At 36.3% G+C, this 13414-nt stretch overlaps 1 protein-coding gene across 1 annotated transcript in view; it reads right to left on the reverse strand.

Annotated features, from left to right (window-relative positions):
• Nucleotides 1-13414, reverse strand: part of RFX6 (regulatory factor X6) — a 40190-nt gene that overhangs the window by 19067 nt on the left and 7709 nt on the right. Inside the window, exons 2-6 of the mRNA XM_026047350.1 lie at nt 13236-13410; nt 11422-11545; nt 9869-9930; nt 4997-5074; nt 1156-1183 (exon numbers count right to left, since the gene is read on the reverse strand). Of these exons, the coding sequence (XP_025903135.1) occupies nt 1156-1183; nt 4997-5074; nt 9869-9930; nt 11422-11545; nt 13236-13410 (467 nt within the window). The remainder of the gene's footprint in view (nt 1-1155; nt 1184-4996; nt 5075-9868; nt 9931-11421; nt 11546-13235; nt 13411-13414) is intronic.

The raw sequence follows: 13414 nt of genomic DNA on the forward strand, positions 1-13414 counted from the left end.
GCTCAAAGATAATGGTAATGAAGGGGATAAAAATCAATAGTACAAAACCGAGCTCCCAGGGACGAGTAAGAATTTCTGTTATCAATCAGCTAGGAATTGCTTATCTGGAACTGAAAGAGTATGACCTGTTGTATATCAGCAGATCACAGCAGCTATATTTGGACTGGTAAATTAAATGGCATCAAGAAACATACCTAGGAAATTAAATACTTTTATTCAGAATGGGTTACAACATAACAGTTAGAAATCTCCCCCCAAATTACTGGTCACACTTCAACAATTACTGCGTGCCAAGGACTTTCCTCCTTGGTTTAGATGTGCCTATTTTGTTATGTAAGACTAGAATGTTTAATAATTTGGATGCAGGCTTTTCCTTGACAGTTGAACTCAAGTGTCAAAAAATAATCCTAGGAGAAATTTTTAACCCTTCATCTAGTAGCAAAAAAATACCTAGTTTTCTAGTGTAAATGTGACCAGAATAATAGTAAGCAATAGTACAGCTGCGAAAATATGAAAAAGACAAACACAGTCCTAGGAGAATTATCATCAGAAGGGATTATTTTAACAAAAAATGGAGACACGCCATTTACAAAAGTTTTGTAAGATCTTTCTTGTAGAAAAATATTCAACTTGGAGAAAGTACAGTGAAAGGTTGAAAGGCTGCTCAGAAATTACTGAAAGAGCTACTGTTTGTTTCATCTAGCAAGCAGAGAAAAAGATATTTAGGGAAATCCCATGAGAAGAGAAAAAAATATAGAAAGACAATGCCGGGCAAGAGAAAATAGGTAAAAAATTAATCTTCTGGCTTCCAAACAGAGAAATGATATTCTGAAAAAAATCTTATTCTGTAGAAGTAATGAATGCAAAAAAAATAGCAAGCTAAACTTGATCTTTTTTATTAAGAGGTGCTTATAACGCTCTGCAGTTATGTGGAATTAGACTAGAAAATGGATCCCAGAAGATGCTTCCAGTCTTCTGCTCTTTTGACTGCTTAGAAGAGCAAATACTCAGCATCACAAAGAAAGATTATGAAGTTTGATTTCTAATGCAAAATAATAATGAAATTTTCAAATAAAGGACTAAGAAGAAAACCAGAGGTCACAAATACTATTTTGATTATAGCAGAAATGAAAGAAAACAGACTAGGGCACTTACCTCATTCTTCAACTTGCTTCCAGAGAATCTTTGAAAATAAATGTTTGTTTATTTTTTAATAAGCAGAGCATTTTATATATAAATTATATATTTTATGTTTTATAAAATAAAATATATATCAAATATTATCTAATATCTAATATTATTATAATAATAAACAATATACATTTAATGCATATAATAATACATATACATATATATTTATAAAACAGATCAGAAAAATAACCACATGCTCCTCTAAATTATAACAAAAATCAGCCTTTTTTTTCTTAACTATTTCAATTAACTTGTAAGTGCCTGATGATATCAGGCAACCTACTGAAAATGACTTCTAAAGAAAGAAAATATAGATTCACTGACTAAGTAGTAAAGTATTAAACTCAGTTTCATTTTTCTCTTTAGAACTTTACAATTTCATAAATGTTGAAAGGTTTGTGTGGATGCAAGTCCATTAGGTCTTTACCAGGAAATCCATAACGTTTTAGATCCAGCTGAGTAAATTCAGAATAGAAAAAAAATATAGAGAGAGAATTTCATATTTTGAGGAAAATGAAAAAAAGAAAAATGTTTTTCCAGTTCTTTTAGCTATAACATTATTTTGATGAAGGTGAAATGCACTTTAAAGATGAAAGTTTCATTAACTGTTTTTCAGTGTTTTTCAGAAATGTTTATCAGTGTACAGACAGTGGCCCACAGCAAAGATCCACAATGAAGTCACTGGATTATAAGGTAACTCTGTGGTGCAGAAACTAGAAAACCTACATTTTAAATCATAACTGTTAAACCAGAGAATCTGTAAGGTTATTGCTTTAACTGTTTTAAGGATATATGTTTTAATGTTTTATTTTTACATCATCAGTAAAATGGTAACCATATAAGTTAATTACAGCTTGTTTGATTATTGATATTTCCTGTTCTACTTGCTGTCAAGTGATAAGATTCTGTGGGCAATATGCAGTGTTTTAATTACTAGCAGCAATATTATGATTTCATGCTGATGGGATGCTTTGCTATCAGGAAAGAAACCCTGTGGCTGAGTGGTTGTGAAATTCTGGCCACCTAGGTCAAGCACAGACAAATGACAGCTCTTGGCACAAGATGATCTAGCATACAGATTTCCCTTCTCTGGTGACAGATGAGCAAGAGAAAAGGTGTAAATCAGTGACTATAACATAATGCTAATTGAATTTATTTAATAGGTGTGTTTGTTATAGACTGTGGACTGGCTGGCAAGAGAGCACTAATTTACAGCACAAACAATAGTCCACCTCTGTTAGCATTGGTTCTCCAAACCCTCATCACTAGTTAAAACTACATTTCTGACACTGCTGTCTACATTAATAGTGTTTGATGTTAGGGTATGCTCCCTCCACAGTGCAAAGCCAAGTATTTAAAAGGATTGAAAGGTCAAATTGTCAGTGGCATTTATGGATTCAGGCATCTAGGTCCAATATTTTGGGACTACTTTATTCAGCTCCATTGCCTAAATATTAATCTGTCAATGACAATTGGATGCTGTAGCCCTGTAGCTGTCTTTCCACAGAGTCACAATATCATATTTGCCAGTTGCATTCAGGGGTGTTTGGTGTCTTGTGGTAATTGAAAAGCCAATATATCTAGGCAACTAGACTGAGGTCCACTGACCCTTCTAATCTTTTGACAAATTTTCTCTAATTTGCAAGCCCTATGGTGAAGATACCATATATTATTTGTGCTGGTGAGCATGATATAACCTGATCCCACTATCAAAGCATTCATTTCCCCTGCCAATTTCTGTCCCAGGCTTGGTCCAGGAACCATTCTTTTTATAATCCACTTACTAGATCCAAAAGGGACAAAGAGGAGATTTTTAGATACTTCATTATACTCAGCAGACAGCAACTGTGACACTCACATGGAAGTCTCAAGTTTGAGTTCCTATGTTATTAGATGCTTTTCTTCCCCTGTAGCTAGATCTTAACCCCATGCTACTGCACCATTCTCTTCGCATAGATATATCTAAGCACAGCAAGGGACCAGACTATGTGAAGTCTGCAACTGAGCTTCTACTCTAAATCAAGGTGGTAAATTGAACAATGGACTCTCAAAATTCAGCATCTTCTATATGTGACATGTGTCATGCAGGAGCCTAATATCAAGCAAACGGACATAATTGGTGAAATCTAAACAAATCATAAACCAACCATCTAGTCCTCCTTCTCATATTTCTTTTTAGATTTGGTTAGGGTCACAGAAATGAGAGCAGTGCAACAATGAATTATCTTATAAAACCTGCATAGGAAACCAGCAGCCCAGAATTCAGAGTAGGTTTTCCATAGGGGTCCTATAGCTCATGCCAAGCTGCGTTGTGCTGTCTGGGGTGGATTGGACAGGCTTAGGTTCCTCAGATTGCTGTTGTAGAGCATCAAACTGCTACTCATGCACCTGAGATGATCCTTCAGCTGCTTGATTTTCTGATCTGTCTGGATCTCTTTTTAAAACACTTTTCATTCTCTGCAGTGATACCTAATATTAAGCTATACATCTGTCTTGGAAACAAACCACCTAAAAGTCAGGTACTACCAGAGAGAAGTCCCCTGCTGCATTTGGCAGCTGTCACATAAAGAAGAGTGTTTATATTACGTGGGATTTTCAGAAGTGCCCAAATATCTCACTGTTATGAAATAACGACTGTCAGCAATATGACTATTCCTGAAAATCTTAGAGGTTATTTACAAGCATCTTCATGTGACCATATACCCTTGGAAACCTAGCCCTGGGGAGTTTTGCAGACCCCCCCTGTACATTTGCACTCATAACTGCTAGAATGTACAAGGCCAGGGTTCTGAATGACATGATGCTGGCTGAGATAAAGTTGAGGAGCAAGAGTGATTATATCCCTTTTTGTTAAGCTGTCTTTTAGTCATTTAAATGAGCAATTTGTTCAAGGTAATCTGTATTAACAAAGAACTTCATCTAGCTGTGTACCACCAACACCCCCGTAGCTCTAGATAAATATTGGACAAGGAAATGGCATATTCAGGACTATTAAACCTTAAGACTTGCAGTAGTAAGCTCTCTCTTTTTCAGAATCACTGCCAACATTACATTCATTTTTCACACTTGCCCTATTCTTTGAATATAACCCGAACCTGTCATTGGTTGAACTTTCTGTGTGATCATAAACTCATTTATTCCTTTCCTTTCTCAGATTTCCCACTTATATAAGTATACTGCTGTAGACAATGAAAGCCGTCATTCAAGCCATATGTGAACAGAGACATTTGTTTTACGAACTATTAATCTTTGGTAAACCAACAGGCAGCTATCGTAACGTATTGATCCTGCTAGCTGTCCCTTAAATAAATATAATTAGAGCTTCCTGGGTTAGGTTTAAACAGATATTAGCCAGTCAAAGGACCAGTAAATATTAATCTACATTGACCCCTCCCTCCTGCCCACAGGTGCCAGCTTCACACCACACTCCAGATGTTTCATAATGGAAAGCTGTCCCGGAGAAAGCACTCGGTGGGTGACACGCAGGCAAACAGAGACAAGTGTTCTGAAAACTGAGTTTTGCTGTCACATACTTGGACAAATCCTCAGAAATCCTCAGATTTCAATGGGGCCATACTGAAGGATATTAGCCAAACAGCTAGATTACATGTTAAAACAAAATATGCATCCTAAGGTAGAAAGTTGCTGCCTAACATGTTGAGATTTGCAGTAATACTAGTTCTAGTATCAAAAGCAATTGGTGTCCTACCTTCCTCAGTGAAGGTTAGGGTTAGACAACCACTGAACATCTTTCTAAAGCACTGGCAGAGGTTAAGTTTCAGAAGTTATGTTACTGTTAAGTTACCTGGTTAAGCCTTTTCCAGAATACACAGAGTGGTAGTATGCACTACTTTCTTTAATCCCAATTCCATAATAGTGATACCTGTGAAAAAAGAAGAGGATTATTTATATTTTGGGGTGACATGTAAAGTAGACCATTTGTCAACTTGATCTTTAGTGCCGTATAGTTTTTTTTCTTAACAGAAAAAAAAAGCAGTGACTTCCCAAAGCATGCCAGAATAGCAAGATTGGGGCTTCTAGTCTTCTTGATTGGTCATAGCAAAGTTTACTGTAGTCCATCTGTCAAAGGTCATAGGCCTTGTCTTACAAAATCAAGTAATTATGTTTAAAAATGATTGGATTAAACCAAATACGTATAAAAATTCCATGAACAAGGTAATAAAGATGGTTTTCTTTGGATTGAAGTCAACTTGAAAATACTCCAGCAATTGGTTTAACGGAATTGTTTTAAAGTAACACTTCTAATTCAAGCATATGACATGCAAACAAGCTCTAACATACAAATAACAGTTTGAGTGCAGTGGAGGTTGACAGAAAGATCAGTTAAACTGATATCTCTGACCACATGATTTAGATAAAAAACAAAAAAAGTAGTAACAGATTTTAAAAGCAACCCATCAATAAAAGCCATTTATATCTGTAACATTTTGTTTACAAATTATAGAGACTATATGGTGCCTTTTGTTCAGAAAAATCACAGAGTTACAATCCACTTTGCAAACTCTCTGTATTAACCCCTTCAGCATCAAACTTGTAATGTATCCATTTAAGATACAGGTAGAGGGAGGGGCATTTTAATGGAAAAAATCCTTTGGGTCAAAACTCATCAACTAACTATAAAATTACACTGGAAAATAAATGTAGCAGAGCACACCTAAGTGTGAAAGTTCTCTCCTTTGGGCACGCTTAGAAGCAGAGTAGCAAAAATGATAAAACAGCGCAAGAGAGAACAACTGAGCATTGACAGGGAGGCTGAATGATTTGATGTGTCTTTTTGCTAGGCCTGATCCTGCTCTGAGCAGCCCCAAGGCCCTTGTCACACTACCAGCACTGAAATTTGCAGTTCTAATGGGGCAAAAAAGCCTAGAGGAACCCTCAGGAGAACCACCCCATAAACAAGCCCCCAGGAAAGGGTTTCACCACATACCAGACTTGGGTAGCCACAGTGCATGAAAAGCCCTAGACACTGGCAACACACTGAAGTTCACTGTTCAATCAATTGCCAGCAAGGGAACCATCAATGAACTAAAATAGACATGGGTATAGATGAAACACTTGTGCCTCTACATGTGCTTAGCACACAGTGGGCAGACAGGCAATCTGTCTGATATGGGCCTTAATCATAGAATCATCAAGGTTGGCAGGAACCTTTAGAGATCATCTAGTCCAACCTCCCTGCACACGCAGGGTCACCTGGAGCACGTGGCACAGGGCTGCATCCAAAAAGGTTTTGGAGATCTCCAGAGAAAGAGATTCCACAACCTCTCTAGCATTCACAGTTAAGCATGTGCTTGAAAACCCAGTCCTGGATCAAAATTCCTAACACTAGCGAAATTTCTGACATAAAAGCTAAACACATAAACATTTTTTTTTACTGTCATCAAAATTAAGTATTGAACTGGATGGAAAACTATGTAGAGCTATGATCAATTCCTTTAAAGTGTTATATGCACTATTTCTCATTGCCCATGCAAGCAAGCAGTTGACTACGTCTCATTCCAACTTCCTACATCTTTGTTTAAATCACATCATTTAAAAATTTTTTAAAGTAAAATTTCTCACTTTCATGACAAATTTGAAATTCCCTGCTGCTAAAGTTGGAATGTGCCAGAAGCAAAGGAAAAGGAGCACTTCTTTACAAGGTTAGGATTCCGATTATTTGAGTTACTCAGTATCTGAGGTAATATTCAATATCACCATATGTGGGCTAGAAAGGGAACTGTTGTACAACTTAGATTCTCAGGTTTCCAGCGGCAGGCAAAATATTTGCTGTTGCTCTGGAATGTCCCAAGATATCAGATTTTAAGGCTGTCACATTTTGTTACATAGAGAAGAGTACCTTCAGTACCTTGTCATAAAGGCATGGTACCTACCTTTCTAACTTCACTTAATGATTTGTGCAGTCAAATTTAGAGTACCAAAATAAATCCAGTTTTCCAGCCATGGCAGAGAACCAACAAAAATTAATAATCTGTACTTTTCAAATTCTGTCTGGCATACTTTTATAGAGTATTAAGATATAAAGCTTTTATTCTATTATAAACTGAAGTAATTATTTGAAGAGCATGTTTTGGATTCCGTATTATTATATACCCATCCCCGACACACTGATAACATCCTTACCCACAACTTCAAGTACCTTTGTTCTGTCTCTTTGTATGCATATATGTATATGCACATACCGCATATGTCTATTTTATTAAGTTGTATTTTTATCACATAATTCATAAAATGAAATCAGTTACGAAAATGAACTTATTCTCAATTTGTTTAAAAATCATTTGCAAGAAGCAAACTGAACTGCCTTCCTCTTTAAATTTCAGTGGTTTGTTGTAACATATGTTCCTATGCAACTAGTAGACCTGATTTTAGCATGCACTGACACAAATGATAGCTGATAAGGAAATGATAGGCTTAAGCTGTTCAGGGACTTGCAATAACTTGTTATCACAGGGCCAGCTGCCATATCAGTTTTATTAACCCACTAAATCACTCCTAATAAATAAGATAATAGTTTCAGACATGATGGATAAAAGCTAAGATTCAGCATTGATCAAAGTCTACAAAGAAATTAAATTGTAACTTGAGCTCAAACAGCCTTCTTTGTGTATGGTCTGAGCAGTTAGTTCTCTTTCCCAAATAGTTGTTTCAGGTAATTCATGAAACATGAAGATTATAACTGAATTCTAGTGGTTGCTGCAGTATGTGCAATATTACCTATGCAAAAAGGCAGATCCAGAACTGATTCAAAAGACAGCTGGTGCTTAGGAAACACTAATCTAAGAGAGAGGTTTGCAGCATTTATTGTACTGGGTCTTCTCCCACTTAACAGGGATACAAAAGTTCTCCTTTACCCTATAGCAATCTGGAGTGATTAGCATGGGCCTTAGAAATGAGTGTATATTGTTTATTTTTAAAAATTGCATATAGTACATTATATTTTCTTTTCAAAGAGAGAGGAGTGTTTTAAAGAAAAATTCTTGTATTGAAAAAAGCTTTAGAACAAATGATCTGCTGTATCATAAATTCTGACTCTAACGATGACATTTCTAGTATTTATTACATATATTTTTAAGTCCTTCCGTTGGCTGGAACCTGAGATGGCAAAAACTGCTCCAAAAAAGAGGAAGAACTAAAATTTGTGTATCTAACAGCTTGGAGCTGCATCCTGATTATTCTCTGGTTCAGTGTTTCAGTGTTTTAGCTAGTTGTTGCTTTTAACTAGTAACAACTTGAAGTTGAAGTTTTCAAGCTAGTTTTAGTGTTGAAGAATAATTCCTGCCACCTTAACGGTGACAGAAAAGGGAACTGACTTTCTTTGCCTTCTGTCCATGCTCAGGGTCTGTCAACATAAGATATTTAATAGGCAACAACACAATTTATTTATTTATTATGTAAGAATGATGATTCCTTTGAAGATGTAATCTTTTTGTTTCATGTTTATACAGAATCTAACTTAATAAGCCCTAGACAGTGATTAGAGCTCCTAGGCAATATCATTATACAAAGCATCACTGCCAGGAATAGTTGTTACAACTACTACTTCTCCTTCCAATGCTATATCCAAGCAATGACTGAAATAGTAGGAACAAAATAATGTAAGCGCACTACTGTATCTAAAGAATATTATTTAAATGCTAATATCTTATAACAGTCACAGTAGTGCAACTTTGTTCAACATAGAGTCATTTTATAATCAGAGTCCATGCTGACTCAAGGGTAGAGTGTAACCAGCCATTTACTGAAACTGGTGAACAGCCCATTAATTTGCTCATTTATTTAATGAAAATACTTCTGTAAATGATACTTGTGTGATTAACTGCTACCTGATGAAGACATAAGTTAGTGTGGTCCTGAGTGAGTATATGGTTCTGAGGAGAGAATATGGTCCATAAAATATTGAACATCCTGATTACTATATATACTGCCATTTCTCTACCTCTCTTCTACTGAATTCAGTCTTTGAACTGTAGCTATTGACACTTATGCCTCTTGTGAGTCTCTTCTGTTTCTTTCTTTCCTTTTTTTTTTTTTTTTTTTTTTTGCACAGCCATTATAATGTAAATGTAGCTTAGTGGCCATGTGAGTCAGAGAGGAAAAGTCTCTGAAAAAAAGAGAAACAAATGCCAGATGTTCAAACAAAACCTGCAGACACTTCATCTCTTCAAATAAATCATTCAAGAACAGCTAATCCATATGAAAATATGACACACGAGTACCACCAAGATCAATAGAGATCTACATAGAAAATGCTGGACATGAAGTATTTTTGTGAGCTGAACTTTATCACATCAGCAATGCATGAAATCCCTCACTCATTCCATGTCCCCTGCACCTCGCCCCGAAAAAGCTCCTTTCTAATAGCAATTCTGCTCCAAAATATTCTTTTCAGTATCTAAGGGTCATTTTCAAAAGGAAAAATGAGTTTCAGTTACAGTTTTCCTCCATATGTCTATTTTATTTCTCCTGAAACAGGAGGTTTTATTCAGGTAACAAGATAGGTGTGATGTCTTTCATGTATATGATGAAACATGATTTTTTTCATAGTTTCTGGTACAATCACAATTCACAGAGTGTCAGTTCATTAATTTTATATAGACACATGCAATGTTTAGAGTATTTTCTGTAAATGGGTGTATAGATAATTGTGCCTTACTTTGAATGGCCTCTTGTTCCAAGCCGCCTTGTGGTAAGGAGGGGGAATTTCTGGCGAATGGTCTGAAGAGAAAATAACTGTATTAATTTCTGACAATGGTATGTTTCCTTAGGGGTTTATTTGTGCCAAAAAAAAAAACCACAAAATGTAAATATATAAATACATGGCCTAAAGTGAATAAGTATATGAATAAGTATATCTGACATACAGGTGACAAACAACTGGGTGCTTCTATCCTGGTTGATCTCATTTTGCATCTCCAGTCTTCCCACCTTTAAAATAAAGCTTATTCTCCCTTTCCATTTTCACTTCTGCAACACATTCTGTGTGTCTTCAGTAGGACACTGCCCCATACAGGCTCCCAAAGTACAACATTTTTCTTTTACTCCAGAGATCTAAACAGGATCAGGAAAACACTTTGCCACTGGCTATTTTATTTCCAACATAAAACAGCTAAAAATGAATTGATATTTAATGTGAAAAATGTGGTCTGAAGTTTTAACACAAGTAAATATTCATCTTATGGGAGTTTCCGTGTCCTCCATTCTCAAAGTACTGCACAGTCCTCACTGTATTCATGCATGTAGAAACCTCACAAAAGCTTCTGCTGACCCTATTTTACAAATTAAGAATTCATGTTATGTGGTTTAATTCAAGTCAAACAGAACAGTCCATCACTGAGGTTCAGACTAGTGCTTTAATATTATCTTTGCCTTTCTGTAAAGAAAGCTGCTTAAGGCAAAAGTTTATGAAGCAAAAAATTGATTCAGTAACAGAGGCAGACCTAGTAGAAACATCTAATAAATAAACCATAATCAAAGCATTGTTTAAATGGAATACTGTTGCCTCCTCCTCTTATTCTTAAACGGCATAATGAAATACAGGCATGAGGAAAAAAAATTTTAAGTGAACATTTTATGAACTGGATTTTAATTATTATTATTTAATTAAATTAATGTATTTTGCTATTTATGAACAACGAATAGATCAGCAGTGTTTAAGAAAATATGATCCTTGAAACATTTTTGTTTTCCTATTTCACTAACTCCTCAGGATTTAATTTGAAGAGTTCACATCTCACTTTTATTAAATGATTTCAGGATTAATTGTTGAGGAGGATAGAAAAGAGGATGAATCAACATTTTTTTTTCATTCAGAAGCTCTTTGTGTTATTAAATTTTACTCCCCTTCTTGAATTGCTCATGTGCCACTTATCACTTTACACACAGCCTTTAGTTTAATTAAAAGTGTCCTCCATGTCAGATCTGTTTTAGTGGAAAGAACCCTACCAATGTCACTGTAAAATAAAAACTCTGTGAGAGAATGCCTTTTTTTTTCTTTATTTAACACAGAAAATCAAAGGAAACCTCAGTTTCATTCTCCTAAAGTTGTTAGCCTGAAACTCCCTTATAGGTAGAAGCACAGTTTGGTTTGATTCCATGTACATTAGCAGTAGAAAACATGATTTTGAGAGCCATTATGACACAGGCAGACTAGAATGTGATGTTATTAAAGAATTAGTCTAACAAATGATGGAGACATTTACTCTTTACCTTCCCAAAAGTTGCAGCACAGGCAGGTTCCAATTTCTCTTTTCTGCAGAAGTCTAAATAATGTGCGTAAAGGATGCATCGTGGCAAACAAACTCCTTCGCATACAATGTAGTTTTCTTCCAGCCTGTATAGAAAGAGATTCTGCCAGAGTAAGAAGCAACATGGTATGTCTTCCCTTTTCAGCCTCTTTCTGCTGTTTGGAACTGCCCTCTCCTTTCATTTTACTGAAGATTTCCATGACAGCACACAGATGAGATCCTACCAAACAAGAGAGGCACTAGGGAGATGCTGACTCCAAACCTGGTGGTTAGGGACTTGCAAAATACATAAAAACTGGAACTACCTCTTCTAGTATTCTGGATCTAATCTAGTCTTCTAATATTTCTGGATGTTTTTGCTTTCTGTAAATAACTAAATGGTCGCTAAGAGCTAGCCCAGTCCTGAAAATAAGAACATAAACTAGACAGTGGAAGACTGAAGGTTTAAGTCTGCTGCTTGAATAGGGCTGAGGCTTGAACATACATCTTCTGTCTCACTGTATTTCAATATTTGGGCTAATGTCTCTTTCCTTTCTACTTTTGCTTTTCAATTTTCATATTGGACCTGAAGCTGTTTCTTGACCAAATCTTTCTGAAAATCAAGGAATTTAATTTTTTGAAAGGTACACACTTCAGATACAGCTTTCTAAACAGTTTTAAAGTTACAAGTGCCTATTGAGGGTTATTAAAATGGTATATTAAAAGCTGAAGTAAAATCTAGTAATTTTTACTTGAACTAAACTCCTGGTAAGGTCCGAGTATATTATTCCTGCACTGTTTCTTTTCTATTAGTTCCCTTTGTTCATTATTGTTGGAAAATTTTATAATAAATTTATTTCTCAAGATACATAAACATTTAAGAGAATGCTGGGTAGAAAAACATTGAACAGATAAAAATTTTGTGATGAGTCCTTAAACTCGTCTCCTCAGAATTTAGTCTCTGCCCAGAGAGTCAGATGTAAATCAAACTGGGAAATCTGGATTGAGATACACTTTTAAGGAAAAATCAAGATTTACACTATGCCTTTGTAACGAAACTCCAATTTAATTCAAAAGTATTTGTCCCTAATTTCAAGAATGCTTTAATAGGAACCTTATCTACTAATGTCTGCAGAATTTGACCCATATTTGGTTAATTTTTGCCCAGATAAAATGAAGTAAAGTTTAAGGCTTCTGCTGATTGCGAAATATACTGTAAAAAATAACATACAGTCTTAAAGCATAATTAAAAAATACCATTTATAAATTTAATTCTTAAGTAATACATCATTCCTACGTTTTGCAAGATTTTCTGTAAACCAATAATACACATTAATTAATAGTGTAGTCCTGCAGAACGGGAAACCTATGAAGTTGACCTTAATTCCATGTCAGATACAAGTATTGCACATCCAGGTACTGAACCAGTACTTGGTGACTTTATGTGTCACTAAAGCCTGAGCTTTCATAGACGGCCACCTCTTGTGAGGACTTGCACGTCCTGGCAGATCCATGTCAGCTGTTGGACCTCTGTTAATAAAGATTAAAAATGGAGAAGGGGAAGAAGAGAAAAACACGGAAAGGACACTTATTGTAGGTTAGGCTTTTCAAAAAGAAAAAAATAAAAGAAGAAAAAGAGAGAAAGAAGGAAAGACAAAAAGAGAGGGCAACTATTTGTAAAGCGTCTGCGAGACACCAGCTTCGGCGTGTCCCCGTGCGCGCTCGGGGCGCCCTCGGCGGCAGCACCGGAGCCGCGGGGCGGGCGGCGGCGCGGCGGCTCCCGACCGTGGTCCCTACCATTGCAGGGTGAGCTGCGTCTGCTTCTTCTTGTCCTTCATGGTGCGCGCGGTGCTCCTCTTGGGGGACTGGCTCTTGGCGGCGGCTCTCAGCTTGCGCTCGGCGGCATCCTCCTTCTCCTCCTCTTCCTCCTCCTCCTCCTCCGAGGGGAGCGCTTCGCGGTCCACACGCCCCTCTGG

Source organism: Nothoprocta perdicaria, unplaced genomic scaffold (assembly GCF_003342845.1).
Source record: "Nothoprocta perdicaria isolate Ctin4 unplaced genomic scaffold, notPer1 scaffold_494, whole genome shotgun sequence".
NCBI lineage: Eukaryota > Metazoa > Chordata > Aves > Tinamiformes > Tinamidae > Nothoprocta > Nothoprocta perdicaria.